This window comes from Megalops cyprinoides, chromosome 1 (genome assembly GCF_013368585.1).
Source record: "Megalops cyprinoides isolate fMegCyp1 chromosome 1, fMegCyp1.pri, whole genome shotgun sequence".
NCBI lineage: Eukaryota > Metazoa > Chordata > Actinopteri > Elopiformes > Megalopidae > Megalops > Megalops cyprinoides.
Genome location: NC_050583.1, coordinates 64,725,388 through 64,748,080, shown reverse-complemented (window position 1 = coordinate 64,748,080; position 22,693 = coordinate 64,725,388). Strand labels below are relative to the sequence as shown.

The following is a 22,693-nucleotide window of genomic DNA, read 5'->3' as shown; positions in this document are numbered from 1 at the left end:
ACTGATCTAGGGCAATGTACCTAGAAAACAGACTGTAGGAGGAAAGCAGAAATTTTATGCCTTACGGCAGCTTTGTAGAAAGGTTTAATTCTGCAGCATAGATATAAACGTTGTGATTTATTTATTTATTCATTCTTATTTCGTTATTTTTATGTGAAACCTATCTGCACCTGTTTACACAATATGGCTGTACTGGATTTACTGAACAAACATGAGATCTGATTACCTTACAGGAAAAGGAGGAAGAAAACAGGAAATATCCTTCAGACAATGCTAAGGCTGTAAAAATAAATAAATAAATAAATACATTATACATAGGTGTTGACTTATATTAAACCTTTACTTCATGGCACAGCAAACTTGCTGAATTTAATTCTCAGTCTTATCTCAAATAATTATAGCAGCCTTCCTGGGTATATCAATTATAAATTGTATACTAAAAACGTATAGTTATTGCTACTGGCAAGATTCTGACATAAGTTCAGCAATGTAATGTATCTGTGATCAATATCTCTCTTTCTCTCTCTCACACACACACACACACACGAGAGAGAGAGAGTATATGCATTATCATTTTCATATGGAGAATGTAACAGGATCTTATGCTTACATGAATTTATATTAATCATGTCTGTCTTTCTATTCCCCAACTCACCTTCACCTCTGACAGGTCCTTCTCTACCTCTATCGGGCACTCGTCCCCCCTCATTCCAGTAACACGCTGTTAACGCTAAAACAATGCCATGAACAAATGCAGCTTGAAGGGGCCCACAGCGGGGGAAGCTTCTAGCCCCTTCGTACTGTTGCCAAACAATAGAGGGAGCCTGCTCGTCGGGTGGACTCACACGCAAACAAACTTTCTTGGCAGGCTCTGTTTCGACTGTTCACGAACTTTTCATGCAAAGAAGGTAGTGCGCTTTCGTTAACGTTTTTACGTGGCTGCCCTTTGAAATGTTGGTAGTTGCAGTCAAAAATTCTGTCTGCAATTTTATTTTTTAATGCGTTTTCGCCTGTTCAGTTTGGATGGATGTTGCCAGCTAGCAAGCTATTTCATGATTATGTTTGCGGTTGCTAGCTGCTATTGCTAGCTACTTAGCCACATGAATACTTCTAAAAAGGAAATGAGACAGGTAAGTGCATCTTTCCCCCGCAACAGCAAACTGTTCATCTGTTTCGACATCGACCATTGTTGGGGCTATATTGATTGGCTAGCTTGCTGTGTATGTAGCCAACAAATGTATACTCTACCCAGAGAGTTAGCTGGCCAGTTTGCCTCGCCTTGTCTGAAAGTGCAAGTTTTAAACGATTTTTAAACTTAATATCGTAGATTGGTACAAGACATTATCTGACCATTGGCTTGTGTGATTATAAACTTCACCGTCCGACCAGTTTGTTAACCTAGTTACTTTGAATAAACATGCTAGCAACCGAAAATTATAGCTGGACTCGGTGGATTAGACCATTTTGGAAGAATGGGGATAGAGTTCGCCTGATTGCTGTCTTCGTTACTCAATCCATAGGCCTACAGTTCGTCGGAACAATATGCGGTTCTAAAATGGTAGGTAGGCACTTGCATATTATATTGGCTTAACATAGCTGGTTTGGTTTAGGGCAGATGATTTCACCCAGGTTCTTATAAATCCCATAAACTATAAGCAGCTAGCCAGATAGTTGGTATACGCTCGTGTCCTGTCCAGGAAATCTCAGGGAGCCGAATGAGAATGCTCCCGTGCCCGTAAGCGTAAATGGTTTTCTCCGCCCTATCAATACAGCGTATTGTGGGTTATGCAATGCTCTTCGAATCGGTGTCTAACAAAATAGCCGCATTGTTCACAGATAGGGAAAGGTTATCCTCCATTTCCACCATTCAGTGGTTGCCAGGGGTATTCATACGCTTAGCAAACTGTAAAAAAATAAATAATAATAATAAGTCAGAGGAATAGTAGAAGACGTTTAAGCAGGATTTTGTACTCTCACATATACACATTTGTAATTATATTAGCTAGCTACAGTTTAACCTAATAGCATTAATAGTCATGAACCTATCAGGGGGAATCATTAAATCCCCATCCCCACTGTAGCAGTCTTTTTTGTCGTATGAGCTGTTCTCTTGAGTGTGACCCATCCATGTTCTGTCGACCTGCGATCCGATAAATTTGACCCAGGAGGATGTTTTTTAGCAGATTGAACCAGGTTTTCAGCCCAAATGTTTTGTTTGCATTTGGACATCTCGTCTAATAAGGGCAAAGAAGGTCACAGAGGAGGTAAAGCGACCTTAAAGCAAAACCACTGATTGAGCGTGTCTGCAAGGCAAGTTGATTTAGTCTTTGGTTCTGCTTCATCTTAATGACACCTCTTTTATTGAGTTGTGCCCTTGCAACTCTACCGTGGGTAAAATATTCATGCTGTAAGTACAAAAAAAAAAAAAAAAAAACTAGATCATGGATGCCACCGTGAAAACCAACAGTTTTAATTTCATTTGAATATTTTTATAGCCATGGTTGATGTTTTTTGGTAAATCATCTTTGTCAAGGGTATGACTATATATGGATCCCATGGTATAGATAGCAACTAAAGACTAATCTCAGCATATAAATAGTTTTATGCACTAATTTAACTGCATTTGACCATCTTTGACATTTATCACTTTTTTGATCTGATTAGTGGTTAAATATATATTTTCTCTTCCTTTGCGTTGATTCAAGAAAGACATAATATAAAAACTAGACTACTCTGAATTGGTACATTGGGCTGACACATGGCTAATATTATCTCTGCTATCTAGCTAGCCAGCAATCAGACAGTAAACAGCATAACCAACTAGCTTGTGCTGTGAGGCTGAATGAGATGAGTGCAGTTTTAGCTCTTTGCAAGCTACATAGCTGACATTAACTATCCAAATGGTTACTTAGCCGGCTTTATAGTGAAAAATACCACCCTTTGTAATTCCTAGCTGTATAGCAAGCACGTTTACTGTAACAGGAGCTGGCTAGCTAGCACTGTGACAGGATTAGCCGAACGACACTTTTACTTTTTGCTGTTTGCATACAAGAAATATTGCCTAACTAGCTAAATGGTTAACTGTAAACACAGAAAAAAAGTACTGTCATTTAAGATGGTTAGTTGGTCAGTTCATTCAGATAACTACTACTATCCAGATAGCCAGTTCTCCCATGTTGAGTGACATGTTTTTGATATTGGCTAGGCCCAAGGCTAAACTAAAAAAAAAAAATCAATACATAAACTACATTCACCCAAACACCTGTTTTCAGAGAGAACGACCCCTGTATTTCCTGCTGCTGATCAACAATTAAAAATAAAAATAAATTTAATTGAACCTGATCACCTGTCACATTTTAAAACTTTAAAAGAACAGCATACTCAAACGGCCTGTAAACTGAATATTGTGAGAAGAAATAGGCTAATAATGGTTGCACGTAGGTATATTGCCTCAGTGACCGTTTAGTAGCTAAAATGGTCAATTCAGCATGTAGAATGTTTTATTGCAATTGCTTCCAGCTATGAAACAATGGTCTTTCATTCCACTTAAAAAAAGCTTTTGATAGAAGTTTTAATCAAACTTGTGTTCTTATACTTTTATTTACATAGTCCCCTTATTCTAACTACTGATAGATAATACCGTTTGAATCACCATCACTGGATATCATTTAGCGTGCTGCTATGGATAGAGCCCTATGTTTTCAGCAGCCAGGTTTTATAGCTTGTAATTTAGTCCCAAGCCAGAATCATCTTAATTAGACATTTAATGATTGCTAACTGCATATCAGTGTAGGGGGAAACACTCCAGTTTATTGACACACGTTTTTTTTCAGATTCTGTCCCCGGCAGCATCCACAATTATGGATCAATAATACGTAAATGTTACCAGTAACAGAAAATGCTTTGTCGGGTGGTCATTTTGGACTTTCGTCAATAGAAGAAAAAAAATGAATGAATCTGGAATGGTAATCAACACTGTAATGTTTAATATTGCTGTTATTGTTATGTTAAAAGATTAGGCTCTTCTTTTACAGTAGCTTTAGAAAGACATAATAGCACAGTATTTTAAATAAGATCTAACATAATTAATGAATAGGTTCTGTAGTGGTCCATTACTGACATGTGCAGTCAGCATGGAATCCTGGAATCTAATATAATGGCTGTATGATTGTGCACAATTGTTGTGATTTGCATATGCAAGAAACCTCTGACATGAATGGAAAAAACAGTTTCTTTTTGTATTGATGATGAACATAGAAATTATTATTACTGTTTTTTTGTGAGTATCTTTGAAGGTTTCAAGGTCAGTTTTCAAATCATTTGTTATTTGTTTATTTTTATATTTTTATTGATGAAAACCATAGTATCAGACACTCAGATATTCCAGGGGCTAGTGCACTTGACATTATGTCTTGCCAGTAAAAATGGAATAGGAAATAGGGGAAACTGGAAAAAAAATCATTTCCACCTACGGTTCATTAAGAAGGGGGAAAGCAAATGCCATTAACATTCAAGGGAACAGTGTTGCATTGCGATTCACGGACATAATTTTATTCAAAATGTAAAGTTGTGATCTTATTTGGAGCATGCAAATTAGACAGCGCGTGAGTATAAATTAAGCAAATGCTGCCTTGAAAAATAACCTATGGCATTTACAATGCTCTTTTTAATGTATATTTTCCAATGCATATTACATGCAGGCCCCAGTGCCTTTGGTTTAGGAAGATGTAAAGCCTAAAACAAAGTGCAGATGAATATCATCCTTCTGGGGGGGGTTAAACCTGTCACTTTAATTGAGGAGCTTTGCATATTCCAGGAGGTGCCACATAATGCTGCTGCAACCAATCATAATCCTCCCGTTCAGCGATTGGCTCAGCTGCCGAGGATGCCCGAGTCCGTATGCAGGGGGCTGCATACAATTTCTACTCCTCTCATCCATTCAGTTCCTGTAGTCAGCAAAACAAGCCAGCTCAGACTCCTTCAGCAGGCATCACCAGCTAAATCCCAGGGAGCTGTATCCCTGTGAAAGTAGGGCCGCCAGCATCAATGCAGCAGTACTATATCTAGGGCTGTCAGAACAAGCGGGTGAGACGGAAGAGAGAGGGACTCGGAAGGGGGAGAGCGAGCGCGCAAGAGATCGATTCATTTGATAACTTACAGTAATGGAGAGCCAAGGGGACTGTCATTCACTGGATCAAACTTAAAAGACCAAAGTAAACGGCTTTATCAGATTGCAGCGGCAGCACAGCTGTAAGGTGGAGACGTGGAAGTAGCGGGGGGAAAAAAGTGATTTTTTTTTCTCAGAAAAGGTTAAGCTAAAGAGGATCTGAGTGCTTTGCTCTTACTTTTCCCAGGGCATCAGGCAGACTTTCTTCAATCCTTTCCTTGAATGTCTTCTCTGCATGATACTCCACTGCTCGGCAGGTGAACAGACTCATGGTCGATGCCAAGGGAAGGAACATGAAATGTCTGACTTTCTTCTTGATGCTTCCAGAGTCAGTGAGAATCAGGTCAAGTAAGGGGGCCAAGAAGGGCAGCCCCACCAACTCAAAGTTGCCTCCTGTCTGCTATGAGATCATCACCCTGAAAACCAAGAAGAAGAAGAAGATGGCTGCGGAGATTTTCCCCACCAAGAAGCCGGCCGCGGCCACCACCGTCCAGCAGTACCAGCAGCAGAACCTCAACAACAATAACACCATCCAGGGCTGTAACTGGCAAGGGCTTTACCCCACTATACGAGAGAGGTAGGTGAAAAAGGTTTTCCTCATTTTAATGGAATCCTGTGAATTATGCTGGACTTGTATGCTTTCTGCAAAGTTTTTATACCTTCTTTTTATTTGTAATTTAATTATTAAACATGAGTCTCTTTAATTTGATCCATACCTACTGACTTGCATGTGTAAGTGCAGAAAAAGTGAGGCTTTCTAAAACTGCTCTGAGCGACTACATATGTTTTGATGTGCGACTGACTTTCAAGGGCATGTGGGATTTAGATGTGCGTGCGAACTGACTGACCCGTGTGCCCAGAGACCTGCTTTCACACCACATCAGGGGATGCGCAAGAGATTTCCTCGCAATTCAGTGGGATTTAGGTGTACGCTGACTCTGTGTCGGTGTCTCCTGTGCACACACGGCAGGGTGCACCACTGTTTAATGCGGCACCCCCTCCCCTCCATAGACTGACTGCATCTGCCTGATGCTGAGTGCCAGGGGGTAAACGCAAGTGACAAGTGACAGTTGATATGCATAGGATGCACCGTGCGCTCCACGTTAGAGGAGCCATTCACTCCCCTTTCAAAGGCAAGCCCCATGCCGGCAAAGCAAATGTGGTTGCTCAGTAGTTGCTTTGTTGGCTTTCCAACACATCATTGCCTGTTTACCCACCGCTGCTGTGTGTTGGAGAACATATATTTCAACGAATGTTTATCTCTCTTGTTGCTGTTGATATTTGTAATTTTGCTGGAGTTTTTTGTAGTTGTCGTGTGTAAGGTGGATTGACTTATGCTTTTTGGATATCAGTATTAGAAATTGTCCAAATATCAACTAGTATCCACTTTGTATAGCGTTAACACTGACCCTTCACAAAATGCAGGGCATAGTGAATGACCACCAGTCATTTGTGGTGGGGGGGGGGGCATTAGTTTTTAGTTGACTGACATACTCTAAAGTAAATTTAGATTTTGTGACTTCTCAGTTGCTATTACATTTCAGTTGGCTTTAAAAATAGTTGTAGTCTATGCTGATTAAGAGTAGTGTTATGTGTTTCCCCTCCACCACCTCAAATGTGGAGCACCAGCAGCCAGGATACATGACCCATTCCATCTGCAGGGTTGTTACAAGGGAGCTGAAATTTCTCGTAGACTTGACGCTGAAGTCTTGAGGGCAGTGTTGCCTAGACAAAGTAGTGAGCCAACCAAAATCAATAGATTGTGCTCATCTTACAACACCATGTAGATGCAGCTCTTTGTCCACTGATTGCTTTGAGGGTACAGGTGTTATCAGCTGTCAGTCTATGAGACCGGCAAAGGGATACATATATCCTTTACACGTCAAATATATTTCTAGCTATAGATGCTTTTGACCCCTTTATCTGCATCAGCCCAGTAGCACTGAGAAAAGACAGGCTGTGAAAACTTAATGGTGCTCTCTTAAGGCTAGGAGCGCACATAAATGCGTCGGTTGCAGGGTTTTACTTTAACGAGCAGTTGAAAAGGATGGCTCTTGACTCTGGAACGCAGGCCACCTTTGATGCAGCAGCTTGCATCCCCTGCTGTTGGAGCCCTCGGCTGTGGCAACGGCGTGCTGCGGAGTCACCTCTCCGGGCTCTCATGCAAATCACTGCCGTTTTCAGGAGGACGCCTTCACTTTCCGAAGCTAGCGCCGAATTCGAGCGCAGCCATTTCTTCAGCCAGACACGTTGCAGAATTCACAGCAGACGTCTTTTCACAGTCTCTTTACAGATATCCCAGTTTTTTTTTTGGGGGGGGGGGGCATTAGGAAGAGACTTTCACATGTAATATTTGTGTGTTGTTCTTGTTCACAGGAATTCGGTGATGTTTAACAATGAGCTGATGGCAGATGTTCACTTTGTGGTCGGCCCACCTGGGGGGACTCAGCGACTTCCCGGACACAGAGTAAGCATTGAAAATGGTGCCCCCCCCCCACCCCCCCCTTCCCTGGCAAGCTCCCTTGGAAGCGGCCCACGGCAGAGGAAGCGCGCAAGAGATGCGCCGGAGAAAATAATAACTAACTGCTCCTCACGAAGAGCTGCACACATCATCATATAAATTATTTGCCTCATTACGGTTCGTAATGAAAGTCAAGTCCTTTGTGTTGTGGTACTGCTTTCCAGCCATGTGTCTTTCGCTGGCTGTGCTCAATAATTCATGTAAATGAGGTTAGAGGATGAAAGGCGAATTGAAATTGAAAGGAATGTAAAACAGCTGACATTGCTTGTAATTTCTTGTGACGACTCTCAATTTCTAATTAGATTCTCTCCCCCATTTCTGATTTCTCTTTTTTTTTTTTTCTTCCTTCTAATTTTACTCACTAATTGAAAACGTCTCTGCTGTATCATTTACCTGTTCAGGACAAGTGTTGTTCAGGATAACACTGTATGCCACAAGTGCAAGTGCCTCATAAAGAACATTTTGGCACGCTGACCTCACAAAACGCACCCATTGTATTCTGTGGCAGAAAAAAAAAAGATCTCCAAATTGTTCTACACAGTTGTTTGGGATAACTGCTTGTGCCATATTGTCCTGCATATGAATTGGATTATCACCCACCAGTTGAAGGCTTGGGATGATGAGGGCTGAAATGCTGCCTGTCACAGCTCTGCAAATCATACGACAAGCAAACTGTTACTCAGGATGTTCTGAACCCTCATTAGCTCTAACTATAGACTACTAAGTCGTCAATGAGTAGAACCAAGGCCAAGACCTCAACCCCCATGTGACTGTTAACCCAGGCCCGCTACACTGCAGTGCTCTGCCCAGCTACACAATTTAATGTTTAGATCACAGAGCTGCAGTGGTGGCTTCATCCAAACATTAATTTATCAGCACTAGTGTATCATGTTAAAATTTCCCTTTGAACTTAATTTTAACTACAATTCTCTGCTATAGTCAGTTTATTAATTCTTAACTTGTACTGTTTTTTGAAGAAGAAAGCAAAATGTGTAGCTGGGTATTTATGGACAGGTGCAATGTGACTGAATGGATGCATTGACGGACACTACACTCTGGGGTGTATTTTATTGTTTCTACAGCTGCATCACGTTCAAAGCCTTTCCCTTTATATGCTGGAAATTTTAATGCTGAATGTACGGGCTGTGTAAAATCAGAACTGGTCTGCTTTAGGTTGCTATAACATTGCATCACTGCCCTTATAATTTAAGGATCACTGACCTCATGTTCTCTCAAAGGGAAACGGCAGCATGATGATATGTAAATGTTATACATAAAGAATACATAGGAATACATAAAGAATCTCTTGGATCTGAATGTCTTTGTCAGCCTGTAGCTGACTCTAGCTGCAGTTGTTTGCCTCCACTTGTGGACACTCTAACAGGCTTAAATTGAAACAATTTTGTGCAAATTGTAGTTGCTGTTGTTTGTTTAGCTTTTAAACTTGTTAGCCCACTCCATTAGCACTTTTCAAAAAAAAAAAAAAAAACACCTCTGATACTTCATTACCCCTGGTAATTCTAGGTCCTGATTAGTAAGTTGTTCAGAAAATTCAACAAATACCAGTATTAGCTTTTAAATATAACCGTGAAAGAGGGCTCATTAACAAGATATTATGTATAGTATCTGTACTGCCTCACTCAACTGGCAAGATCAGAAGCTAGATGCACACACTTTTGAGAGGAGGGAGGTACATAGAGGGGCCTTCCATCTTTGCCTTGGAATGCCTCAGATTGCTATAGTCTGGTAGTACCCTGTCTGAACACAGCTCACAGATGTTGCTCTTGTGTTGTAATCCCTGCACATACCCGTAGCTCAGAGAAGGTGGCGCGTTCATAAGCGGGGCGAGCGGAAAACCTGTCCGCTGAGACCGAGGGGGAAATTAAAGCACACTGTTGATGTGCTGGAACCTCCCCGACACATCTTCAGGGTGGCAGCTCTCACCTTTCCCACAAGGTTACGTGTTTCACTTCGCTTGCCTTTGTGTAACAGCGCAGACACGCACTCTTTTCAGGTACAGTAAATTGTAAGGCCCGTCTCTTAATCCCTGTATCGATTTTGTATCTTGCGGTGTCATTCACTCTCTGACTGTGCATGTTAAGTGGTGCCAAATAGTCCACCTTCCTGAATATAGTCAGTGCATGAGATGCTGCTCCGTGAAGTATTGTGGTCAGTGTCATAGATTTTGCGCATCATTTCCACTTAATCTTGCTGACCGAAAGCATAGTCGCCTGAATGACCCCAAGATTCCAACACTACAGTCCTTCACTTTCCTAATGAAAAATGCACAGAAAAGCAGTAAGATTTTATTCTGCTTTCATGTGATTGGTCAGGAAGTGCAGATAAAATAAACAAGTTGCTTTCGTACCAAAGCAGTTAACATTTGAAAGCTGGATTGAGGAGACAGTATTGTTTAACAGCTTTGATGACATGAGACAGATATGTCCTGTAGATGTCATAGCCCCTGTGTTTAGAATACAGAGATCAGCTTTTCTTGCCCATTTGAACTGAAGCGGGCTGTCCTCAGATCGGTCCCAAGATTTTTAGTGGAGTCAGGGTTCTGACTGGGCCACTCCATGACATTGATCTTCCTTTTTTCAGGTATTCCAGTGTGGATTTGGCTGTGTGCTTTGGGTCATTGTAATGCTAAAAGATGAAATTTTTCCCCACATTCAGCTTTTTGGCAAAGGGTAACAGTTTTTTCCTCTAAAATCTTTTTGTAGTTTTCACTATTCATTACCCCTCCATCCTCACCAGAGCTCCTGTCCCTGCTGAAGAGAAACAGCCCCATAGCATGGTGCTACCACACCCATGCTTGAAAGTAGGGACTGTGTTGTTAGGCTCATGGGCTGTGTTGGCTTTGTGCCAAACATATCATTTGGAATTAAGGCCAAAATGTTGGACCTTGTCAGACCGTCAGACCACAAGAGCTTTTTCCATGTGGTAACAGGAGATCCAGAGTATCTTTTTGCATAATTCAAATGAGACTCAATGTTCTTCTTTGTGAGTCTTGCCACCCTACCCGACAACTGCATATGGTGGCTAGGTCCTTGCTATGAAGACCTGTTGCTTTTAAGCGTCTCATTGGCCTCCGTGATGAGTTTCCTCCTTGCACAGTCATCCATCCTGCTGTGTGCATGTCTTGGCCAGTGTTAGTCATGAAGTCCTGCAGCTCTTCATATAGCTGTTAACCTATTGGTAGCCATCCTGATGAGTTTTCTCCTTGCATGGCCATCCATCTTGTAGGGTTGTCCTGATCAAGGAAAGGTCCTGGTGGTGCCATATTTATTCCATTTCTTTTTTTACTGTGTTCCGTGTGTGTGTGTGTGATGTTATATATATAATGTGTATAAAGGCCTTTGATATCTTTTTATAATTCTTTCCTGATTTGTACCTTTGAATGGTTTGATCCCAAAGATGTTTTGGCAGCTCCTTGTTACCTGTAGTTGTTTCCTTTCACTGGCATACACTAAGAAACAAGGAAACCTGCTGAGAAAACCTACAGGAGAAGCTGATTTTATCCTGAGCTAATCAGAATCACTTCAGTTAAGTCACAGGTGTGCAGCTAAGGTGTTTTAGTTTTTCTATTTTAAATTAATATTCAGAAATATATTGCCTATTCTTTTCTTTTCTTTTAGCCTACTTTGAGGCTGTGGGTTACTATGTCTAAATGAAAGTGGTGGAAATAATCTGATTGAATGGTTTTTCATTGCAGACCTTGAGGCAATTAATAAAGCTTTATATAAAAATTATATATATAAAATGCATATGCGCCATTGTTAAATACTGTAAACCTGTCCATTCCCCAACATTACCCAAGATTATTTTTTTTCATGAACAAGAATAAGATGAATGTGTCATCACATACAACCATGCTCATATGCCTTTTACCCCCTGGGAAATATTTGTAGCATTAATTAAGCATTACTGTTTGTCTGTGAATTTGATGTGCTCAAGTGGATTTCATGCTTAAACTACTTTGGGGGAGGGGAGAAGCAGGAGCACGGCATAGAGAATGACTTAGTCATTCGTATGGGGGGGGTATTAGTTTTTAGTTAATACTGACATACTGTAAATAAAACTAGTCACAACTGTAGAAGAACTGTAGTCAAACTGTAGAAGTTGTAGTTTTTGACTTCTCATATGCTATTGCATTACATTTGGCTTTAAAAATAGTTGAAGTCTGTAGCCTGTCCGCTGCCACCACTTCTAATGTGAAGCACCAGCAGCCAGGATACATGACCCACTCCATCTGCAGGGCTGTTACAAGGGAGCCGAAATGAATTATCTTGGTGAAAGGTTGTGGCAGCTGTCAGGGTTGCTGGGAAATGAGCAGCCCAAACAGGATGAGTGAGGGTCCAACTGTGTTTATTTCACCAAAAAAAAAAAAAAAAAAACGAAGAAAACATTTTTAGACCCTGTTCCTTCTCAAAGCACGTAGTTCGGAGCTGAATGGATGAGTGCACTCATGCTATGGAGGTCTGAAGAAACTCTGACTCTGTTGTGTCTCTCTGTCTTTTCCCCCTCTGTCCTGAAGTACGTTCTTGCTGTGGGGAGCTCCGTGTTCCATGCCATGTTTTACGGTGAGCTGGCTGAGGACAAAGATGAGATCCGAATCCCGGACGTGGAGCCGCCCTCCTTCCTGGCCATGCTGAAGTAAGGCTTCTTTTTTTCCCCCATCCGTGTGACGGCACTTCCTGTTTTGACTGAAGCCATTGAGGCTGACATGTACATCATCCACATTGATGTTGATGACAGGGCTTTTGTTTTTGATCTCCCGTAAGTGGAGTCATTTTTTGAATTAAAACCCAATTCTCCTTGGACAGTCTCCAAAAGGTGAATGGCTTTGTTGGAAACTTGCAGTATGAATATATTACAGCTTCTATTTCATACCTATTAAAACAGCACTTAGCTTTCATTTGAACTGAGGGATCATTAGGGGCTGAAATTGGGTTGGGCACTGAGCTACACAGTAATTGTCAGAATGAAAGATATTCAGCCTGTTTGCATTAATATTTACAAATATAGCTAGATTGAGAACATTTGTATTAAAGGAAAGGGACAAATTTGATTGGTTACGCAGTGCTGCAAAGATACATTGTGTTACTTGCCATTCGATCATAATGCTTCCTTTTTTTGGGTCCCATTTTTGGTTGTCCCCCATTACCCCATGTGAAATCTTGCCAATTCAGACTGCCTTCTCTTTGATGGTGAACAATGACATCCAGTGCTTTTTGTATCACACCAGCTCTTTTGCAAATTCCCCTAAAATGTGCCACCAGTTTTGGTATGAGATGTCATTGCAGAATGAGAAAATGTAATGTAGCAGTTTGCCAACAGGAGTCTATAATTTACTTTATGTTTCCTCTCCTGTTGCTCCCCGCTGATTTCGCTGCCATTTCCCACTCGGCAGTGCTGTGTCAAATCTGTCAGAGAGATCACTCAAAGCCACAGCTTTTTTCCCATTTCTCCGTTTTCCACGGGGGAGAGAGGGAAGGAGAGCACACTCTCGTTCCTCTGCTCCTTTCAGCTGCTCCTCATTTCCTGTCATCTTCATGGGAGCTGAGGATCGAGCCGAGTGTAGGTGGAATACGTTACCGCCATTTCTCGAAGATATATATATATATATATATATGAAGCTGCATGTCATCTGCTAGCAGATTAACCTTTTGAAAACGGCGTCGTCGTTCGGATTCGGGGATGTTGGAAAACGCTGTCAAACAGGGAAGCGGGGAGTCGCAAAGGATGAAAGAATGATGACATTTGCTGTGTAGCTTCCAGATTCCACAGCCCTTTGGGTCGTAGACCGGACACACTGAGCTCGATAATCTCCGCAGGGGTTTGTGCCAATGCCACAATGCGGGCAGCTTGTGCGGCATTGTTTAAGTGCTGCACAGCACGCATTGACATTGAGGTTAAGCAAGAGCACCAATGAAAAAGGAAAGAAAGCCTCTCTAGGACGTGGCCCAATATAACATCTGAAGAGTCTGGATGCACATCAGTCAGGACCTGTTGTGGTTGTCGCAAGAAGAAAACCTAACTTGTACTGATACATGCATTTAGCCAGAAGTAAAGAAAGCATTTTCATGCAAACAGTTACGCAAGGGATACTTTATGTACTAGTGTTGTGATATGTGGTTTTTGTGTCTTTCATCATATCAGAGCTGTCCTCACACAGTTTGTACCATCCATATAGACAGCCTGTTTTATACTACCGTCAGTATTTTAGCAGAGATTTTTAATCAGTATCCTCTTTAATCTGTTGCATGGGGATGGGATTTGTTACTCCTTAAAATGTTTAAGCCTTCTATTTTCAACCTTTTAAAATGCCCTTCTATGTGTTTTTAATGATATCTGTCTTCACTTCCACAGGTACATATATTGCGATGAGATCGATCTGTGCGCTGACACTGTGCTGGCGACCTTGTACGCTGCCAAGAAGTACATCGTGCCCCACCTGGCCCGAGCCTGCGTCACCTTCCTGGAGACGAGCCTGAGCGCCAAGAATGCCTGTGTGCTGCTCTCCCAGAGCTGCCTGTTCGAGGAGCCCGACCTGACGCAGCGCTGCTGGGAGGTCATCGACGCCCAGGCCGAGCTGGCCCTCAAGTCCGAGGGCTTCTGCGACATCGACCTGCAGACGCTGGAGAGCATCCTGCGGCGCGAGACGCTCAACGCCAAGGAGATCGTGGTGTTCGAGGCGGCGCTGAGCTGGGCGGAGGCCGAGTGCCAGAGGCAGGACCTGCCGCTGTCCATCGACAACAAGCGCAAGGTCCTGGGCGAGGCCGTGTACCTGATCCGCATCCCCACCATGGCACTGGACGACTTCGCCAACGGCGCCGCCCAGTCCGGCGTGCTCACGCTCAACGAGACCAACGACATCTTCCTGTGGTACACGGCGGCCAAGAAGCCGGAGCTGCGGTTCGTCAGCAAGCCGCGCAAGGGCCTGGCGCCGCAGCGCTGCCACCGCTTCCAGTCCTGCGCCTACCGCAGCAACCAGTGGCGCTACCGCGGCCGCTGCGACAGCATCCAGTTCGCCGTGGACAAGCGCGTCTTCATCGCCGGCTTCGGCCTGTACGGCTCCAGCTGCGGCTCGGCTGAGTACAGCGCCAAGATCGAGCTCAAGCGCCAGGGCGTCTTGCTGGGCCAGAACCTGAGCAAGTACTTTTCGGACGGGTCCAGCAACACGTTCCCGGTGTGGTTCGAGTACCCGGTGCAGATCGAGCCGGACACCTTCTACACGGCCAGCGTGGTGCTGGACGGGAACGAGCTCAGCTATTTCGGACAGGAGGGCATGACGGAGGTCCAGTGTGGGAAGGTGACCTTCCAGTACCAGTGCTCCTCGGACAGCACCAACGGAACGGGTGTGCAGGGGGGGCAGATCCCGGAGCTCATCTTCTATGCCTGACACTCCAAAGACAGACTGTCTCTCCTTGCCTTTACCCGTTTTTCTTCTGCTCAGAGGTCTTCACTATTTCACCCCCATTCCTGCCTGCATCCTGGGCCGTGCTTGTTTTCATGTTTTGGTTCCAGTGCAAATGAAGGTTGGTGCAGGGCCGGCATTGGTGAAACTCCACTGAACCCATTTTCCGCAGAATTGCCATAATTGCCACATTTACTGCCTCTGTTGAAATGAGCATGGATATATCCTACGTCTTGCTGTACTATGCATTGGTTTGTTTTTTATGAATTACAGTTTAACCAATGATTAGTCTTATGCAACACGATCTGCAGTCATGCTCATTCTGTCTAGCAAAAGAGTCTTAAGAAATATTTTTAAAATAAGCTATTCTTGTACAGCTGTATTGTCAGAAGGCATTAAATGTATGAGGCGCTGAAGGCTCTGTTCATATCTGAAGGAAGTTTACTAGTTTAAAAATGAAAAATAAGTAGATTCTGCATTTAATTATGTATGTATGTAAATAGATATATATTTCAATATATAGAATCGCATCATTGGATGCCTCTCCAGAATTTACATTTAAATTTCCATGTAAAATTTAACATATTAAGTCTAATATGATGTTATTCTTACAGATGTCCCTAATTGTTTCCTAATATTTTAAACTGAAGTGCTTACACATGGCAACAGTATCAGTCATCCCAATGAGTGATTATGATCTCATTATTTTCATTTTTTTTTTTTTTAAACCTACCCATTAAGTGATAATTATGAAATTGAAAAAGCAATCGTTATATTTGACACCAAAGTACAGCTAAGTATATACCTTTAGATTTACAGTTATCTTCGTGTTTGACCCTGTGATAAGAAAGAAATGACATGGTATGTCTGCAGGTTAAATAACACTTTGATCTTATTTACAGCACAGTGAGCAAATTTGGAAGGGCTAGAATGAGTCGTCATTTGGCTGTGGCAGGATTTCAGCGCTGGCTGCAGCTTTAGGCCACATGTAAATGCAAGGAGTGATTTCTCTGTCAAATCATTCACCCTTTGGCTGAAGTTCTTGTCTTTTGCCAAAACAGTCTTCTGTTCACTAAATGTGCCCTATGTTGACAAATTTGCTGAAGAAAGTCATTTAAAATTGTTGAAAATATGATTTATAAAGTAGAATATCAAAGGAGGAGTTCAGACACTGCTCACTCCATGGTAGTGTTTGACAATTCAGAAGGTGATTTCATTTTTTTTTTTTGTGGCTAAAGGCTCCCAAAGAAACTTTTAAAAAAGCAAAATGCGTCAAAATTAAAATGTACAATCTACTGTTGTCTGTTTACTCATTTGGCAAGCTTTATCTGATGAGAAATCCCAAATTTAGTTTTGTATGAAGATTTCAAGTTACTTTTGTAATTTGTGATATTCCATCTATTGCCAGGCATGAAATTGGAGGAGATAAAATTAATTGAAGTTGAGCACCACAGAAAACGAGCAAAATCTTGTCTTGTTTACACTAGTTTTTGAGTTGCTGCTTGTCAACAATGTGCAGTATTCGCAGCCTAACGATTGATCTGTTGCACTCTGCAATGTAGAGCTTAATTACTTTAACTTTTAATTGTTTTGTGGTTGTATCAACATATCAATATGTACAGAAGCAAACCTCTGCTTATATTGCACTGATTGTAAGTATTTTTTTTTTTTTTTTTAAGTGAAAACCGCTATGTAGTGTGTCCCTGCTTGTGGGTTGGTTCCTGAAACTAGGGAGGCCTGTGTGCTAACCTCTTTGGAAATGGGTGAAAAAGATTATGAAGTGTTGGTGAAGAACACCACAGTGAATGTTCTTGTGCTGTGTCTTCTGTGTAACAGTGCCGATAGACCCATGAATGTGTATGACGGTTACAAATTAAATAAAATTACTTGGCTCTGTGCATAGTACTGTTGTTTCATAACCTGGTAACTGGACCCTGTGTTTACAATACTGGGACTGCACATTGTGCAAAAAGGTAAAGCTCACTGGACATTGTTTATGTCTGTAGTGACTTATGTTTTTAATTTTCTCAATGTACTCCTGTGATCCAAGGCTTTGTTACGTGGGAAACTATAGTCAGGTATTGAACATATTCTTTCTGGAGTAACGGTGCAGTGCTCTCTGAAATGATGTATTTCCGGTAGAGAATGCCCTTCAGTTAATGTGAGTGACCCTCAGTCTGAGCTCAATTTGTACAGAAGAGGCAGACCCAAGGGGATGGTTTGTGCTCAGTGTTATTTTGCTTAAATAATGGAATCTTGTTAGAGCCATTTAAGTCATGTGCTGAAAGAGGCTAGAGACTTTATAGTCTACAGATGAGCAACTGCAGGATGCAACTGCACAAACCCTGTAGTTAATTCTGCATAAAGATATATAAATGTTCTATATAAAATGACCCCTGACCCCCCCCCCCTTGACAAATATTTGATTTGTAAAGTAAATTTGGGATTTAACTAATGTCCACTATTTAATGCCCACTATTAAATGGTGGCCATTATTTTTGTTGTTCATTAATTGTATTTCATATATTTATTCATTTAGTAATTAGAATGATGGACTTTCCAACACTGAATTTTTTAAGAAAGGGAAGGTTGTCTAGCACATGACAGAAATAAGGTGCAACAGACTGGTCTTGTCAAAGAGTCAGCAGGTTCCTTTTTTTTTTTTTAACGATTTTGTTTCTCTCGCAGATGCAGATGATCAACTGAGATAACAGTTACAGTACTGAGGGGCTGAGTGCAGAGACAACACACTTAAGGCAGCTGTTTAACTATAGCAATAACATTTATCTTCCTGGTGACAAGTCTTTGACATTATCGCTGAGGCACAGTAGAGGCAGTGGAAGATTGTTTCAGTGGGCATTTCCTCTGTGATGCTCCGGCCAAGCTGGTTTGGAAGTGGGGGGGGGGGGTGTCTCTCATGCATTTTGCCCACATTCTCCATTGATGAACGCACAATCAATTTTCTTTAAAGACCCTGAATTAACAGTTAAAAGTAAGGTGTTTTCTTCTAATTAATAATATAGAACATCTGAACACAGTGGAACTAATTTAGTTTTAGTGGGGAGAAAACCAACAGGAGGCCAGGAAATGCATTCTCCAAGCTTCATAAAATGCCTGTCTGTGTAAGTTATTAGAATATGTTTCATGAGTGAATAAGTTTGCAGACATGATGGGTCAATATATTTTGTTCCACGAGGTGCTCCCCAAATTTATGTGTGAGCCATTCATTTGATTCAAAATCAAAAGTCAAGGGAGACTCTGACTTAATGCAGTAGTTTTGCTCTCCACACATAAGCCAGCATTCTCACTCACTCACTCACTGCATCAAATGAGAGATGCAGGTTGTGTAAAAACATTTCAGGGAGTGTCGTAGACCCTCTGCGGAATGGGTCGTGGCTAAGGATGATATGGAAGAAGCATCAGGAAGAGGTGACCTCCTAGTTCAGTCTTCAGATGAACCTTGAAAGGGTGTGTCTGCAGTAATTCCAAGCTAAATGCGTCATGTTACCAGGGCTGGGGTTGCAACTGTCCTTCACGTCTCTCTGCAGTGACCAGAGGCCCCGTGTGGAGCCGTCGACAGAACTCGTCTGCCGCAGCGTGAAGGGGGTGCCTTGATGCATTACTGCGCCTCAGTTCTGGGAGAGGCTGGGTTGCCAGACCGTGGGGAGGAACATGTTTGCTTTCGCTTGTCTTCTTGGTGTCTTTGTTGATTTGAAAGGTGCCAGACAGATATAAATGGAAGTGCAAGTGTAGTGCCAGTCTAACTATTGCCAGGATTGCTAGATACACTTTTTACTGTTTTTGATGCTGCTTGATATAACAGTTTTGGAAGAAGGGACCACATCCTCACTGGTAGGATAAATGTTCCTGCTATCCTGTGTTACTTCCTTAAACGTCTCAGCCACCAGGGGGATTGATATTACTGTTTGCTAGCTTATCATCTACCTAAGATTTCATGTTAGAGAAAAACACACCATATCCTATGCCTAGTTCAAGTAGCATGATTCTTGGCCGATGAATTTATAAGTCATATTGTGACCTTATGTGTAAAAAGTTCATCTGAATGTCAGTGGAGACTTGGAAAGATAGCCAACTGACAGTTCAGGGAAAAAAACACAATATCCAACAGCTGATTGCAATTCATGCTGAAAGATTGTTGCATAATCAACCTATGCTCTGCATTTACTGTGACTCCTTTAAATGTGCATTCACGTTTTTCAAACACTATAATGTGTGGTGTGGCCACCAAACCAAATGACAACTCTGCTATTTTCATTAAGTGAGACTACAACAAGGTGTAGATATTAATATTTTTTAATCATTTTGAATCATAATCCTTCAAAACAGTATGTAGTATGTTCATTATCTCTAGCAGTTGCCCAAATGGAAATACAAATAAATAATTGCCTAAATAAATTAAATGTCATTTTGTCTGATGTCTACGCCCTGGAATATGTACTCATAACACATTTGCATTTCATAGCACATCTTGCATTTTTTGATATTGCTCAATCATTTGAGCTTGGAAGCTTGGCTAGCAGCCTGTTTTTCTTTCTGTACTGTTTTTGCTGCTTAGCTAACTAATTGGCATAAAAACATATGGTCCCCAAGCTAAAACTATGCAGCCAAAACCCCAAGAACAGAAGAAATGGTGTTTATTGGAGAAACCCATAACTGTCAAATATACCTCTGTTATTGTGAAATGCAGTGATTCCAAACACTACAGCAGCATATGTGTGGACAGACAATGAATGAACTGATCAGAAGTGTTTGATTTTAGGGATGGGACCTAACCATTGTGCTGCCAAAATTGGTAGGGGAAGGAGCTCAGTGTTGCTTGATGTAAGCCTTCAAAATCTGTAAACAGAATGAATAAAATATAAGGCTCATTGATAATGAAGCATCTTGTTTACAATTATTTATGATGATTACTTCTCTGCCGATTCATTTGAATTCGTCAAAGTGCCGTTACAAATGCCATGGGTGTACATTCATTTTGCAAGCCTGCAACATAAATATCCATTTGCTGACAGTATTTATTGATATTCCATCAATTGGCAGATTCAAAGACCTCTGGAAAAATATACTGGACAAATGCAGCTTTTAAGGCAGGAAAAAATAGCACAGGGACATACCACAAAACAGCAAAATAGTCTATTGATTACAATCCTTAATCTTTTAATTAGGTAATAATGAGGTCATCTCCAGGCAATGAAATAATACTTGTTATTTTCTAGTAATGTACATGTGCACACTATGAAATAGGGAGGATGCTCATACATTTTAGTTAGGGTTAGGGCTAGGGCAAGGGAGCTATAAATTTCTCTGAAACAAGGGAACTGAAAGGAAATAACAATATGGTAAAACATGGTTTAAAAACATTTATTTTCAAATCAGTTCAGATTTCAAAAGAGCAGTTTGGGTTGGGGGTTGAAATGGCAAGGATAAACAGAAAATGAATCTCTGGCATCAGTCAACTGTGACAGTGGTTAAATTCCATACTGAAATTAACTGCATTGCAAAGAGGGATGCGGACAGACCATCAATTACTTCACAGCCTCCATCATATGTTGCTCCATTGAAACTGAGTCAAGCTCAATGTAAAGATGTATGATTGTACCCATCTCACCTTGAATCTTTCTGTGTGTGTTTTTTAATAGTTTTCATTCAGGGCTGAAATTGCTTCATACTCCCCTTCATGAAGCATGAATCATCATATGGATACTCAATCTAATTGTTGACTGCGAGTAAATTGTATGCATTTTTTTCTGAAGACTTTCTGAAGAAAACATATTTTGTAGGACTAATGTGAAAAAAACAGTTTTAGCAGTCTGAATTTCTTATATCACATATCATTTTCAACCTGTTTTCTGAAGTTTACCACTCAGTGGTAATATGCAAAATTTATGATATAAGCTCAAGTGTGTGTGTGTGTGTGTGTGTGTGTGTGCACTGCTGAATAATGTTGCATTCAGATAAGTCCACAGAAAAAGTATAAGAAATGTATTTGGTTTCATCCTATAAATCCAGGTACAGGGTCTCTGCATTCTACCATGTATGTATACCTTGCTGTGTAGCAGTGTTCAGACTGTACACATTGTACCCTTTGTCTGCTATATTCAGTTTCATCTTATGGTAGCCCTCTACAGGATAATGAGGTTACTGATAATGGATGGATTCCATTTCACTGGCTCATGCAGTAACTTGATCTCACTGAATTGCAATTGGCCCCTTAATTTCAAATCAATGCGGAGGTGATCCCATTCCTGGAGCTGAACAAATTTGGGTGACAGTGGAACAGTTGCAGCTGTAAACACCCCAACATGTCTCTCAATGGCATTCTAACACCAGACATTCCTTTAAATCCAAAAACAGCTATTTTGATGAGAGTGATAGTTGTTTTGGATTACACGAGAACGATTTATTATGTTAATTAACTGTCACTGGCATTTTTTCCAATCTTTGTGTCTGTCTGAATTGAGATATCAGTATTATGCATACTGTATTTTTGTGCTAAGAACCTCTGTATTCACTAATATGTATGTTGTGGTAGAACCTTCAATTGGGAACGGAGCAACTATTGCAATACAAAGCAGGAGTGCTGTCGACACTTTTTAGCAAGGCGTCATTTGGATGCCCACACGGATCCATTTGAAGAGCAATTCCAAAATGTAGTGTATGTGTTACAAAGCCACAAAGTTCGTTAAAGCATTGCTGTTATTTGCTATCAACACAAAAAGTTAGACATAGCTATTTTTAACTTGTGTGTCCTAATAGCATTGCCTTTGTAGATACATTTCCCAATATATTAGCACTGTGGAAATACTACGTGTTGTGAAAAGCAACTCAGACGTAACACTGTAGTTTGAAATTCCCAGGTGTACTGATGCAATGTGTTACGCATTGGAAAACATGACAGATATGTTGATTTACTCAGGATCAAAATTATTGAGGGTGCTGGTTATTGGGGAAACACTGTTTTTTTTTGGTCTGAATAACTTATAGAGGATATCGCTAAAGTTTACAGATATGCTACATTCATATTTGTCAAAAACTTAGGGAAGTTAGTTAAAAAGAAGTCAGTGGGGGAAAAAAAAGGATGACTAGAGCAGAAAGCGCAACTCATTTTATAACACACTTAACCCAGTACAGCATGTGGCATGCTTCAGAAGTTCAGAGGCTGCGTTTCTCACAGACCTCACTCACTCACTGCATCGGGGCTTCATCTACTGTGGCCATGGGTGCTAACAGCACCACTGGTTACAGTGCATCTACCACTCGATGAATCAAGGAATCAAGGGTTTGACAAAAAGTGCAAGAGGGAGATGGGGTTGGGATGGAACAGGACTTGTAAGCCACAGGATTTCGCCTTTAAAAGCAGGGCACTGGAGGTCTATGCAGGCTGTGTTAATGACAGTGTTGAACCTTTTCAAGGTAACTGGAAAGATTTAGGTATGGATGCTGTAGGTCAATCCACAACTATTCTGTGTACCAAGTTTCAGTGTAGCAGTATTGTGGAAAGCCATGAAACTACTTTTATGCTTTTATCTTTTGTACACACTTGAAGCCACCTGTCTGTGTAGTT

The 22,693-nt window shown here is 41.3% G+C and overlaps 1 protein-coding gene across 5 annotated transcripts; it reads left to right on the top strand.

Annotated features, from left to right (window-relative positions):
• Positions 1–834: 834 nt before the first annotated feature.
• Positions 835–15,519, top strand: btbd3a (BTB (POZ) domain containing 3a). Of its 5 annotated transcripts, none has more exons than XM_036541193.1 (5): positions 835–908; positions 5,495–5,744; positions 7,544–7,634; positions 12,226–12,344; positions 14,061–15,519. In XM_036541193.1, exons 2-5 carry the CDS (start codon positions 5,608–5,610, stop codon positions 15,091–15,093), a joined length of 1,380 nt encoding a protein of 459 aa, XP_036397086.1. In that variant the 5' UTR covers positions 835–908; positions 5,495–5,607; the 3' UTR covers positions 15,094–15,519. The 5 variants fall into 5 exon arrangements, with proteins under 5 accessions (XP_036397086.1, XP_036397062.1, XP_036397071.1 ...); XM_036541169.1 differs by lacking the exon at positions 835–908 and adding an exon at positions 918–1,130; XM_036541178.1 differs by lacking the exon at positions 835–908 and adding an exon at positions 1,484–1,558.
• Positions 15,520–22,693: the final 7,174 nt, after the last annotated feature.

What these genes read in the sequence shown, in the direction of transcription:
- btbd3a (XM_036541160.1), top strand. Translation starts at nt 5,437, where the DNA reads ATGGTCGATGCCAAGGGAAGGAACATGAAATGTCTGACTTTCTTCTTG. An exon ending in AGCGACTTCCCGGACACAGA is followed by an intron (nt 7,635 to 12,225) that starts GTAAGCATTGAA and finishes TCTGTCCTGAAG; the next exon opens with TACGTTCTTGCTGTGGGGAG. An exon ending in TCCTTCCTGGCCATGCTGAA is followed by an intron (nt 12,345 to 14,060) that starts GTAAGGCTTCTT and finishes TCACTTCCACAG; the next exon opens with GTACATATATTGCGATGAGA.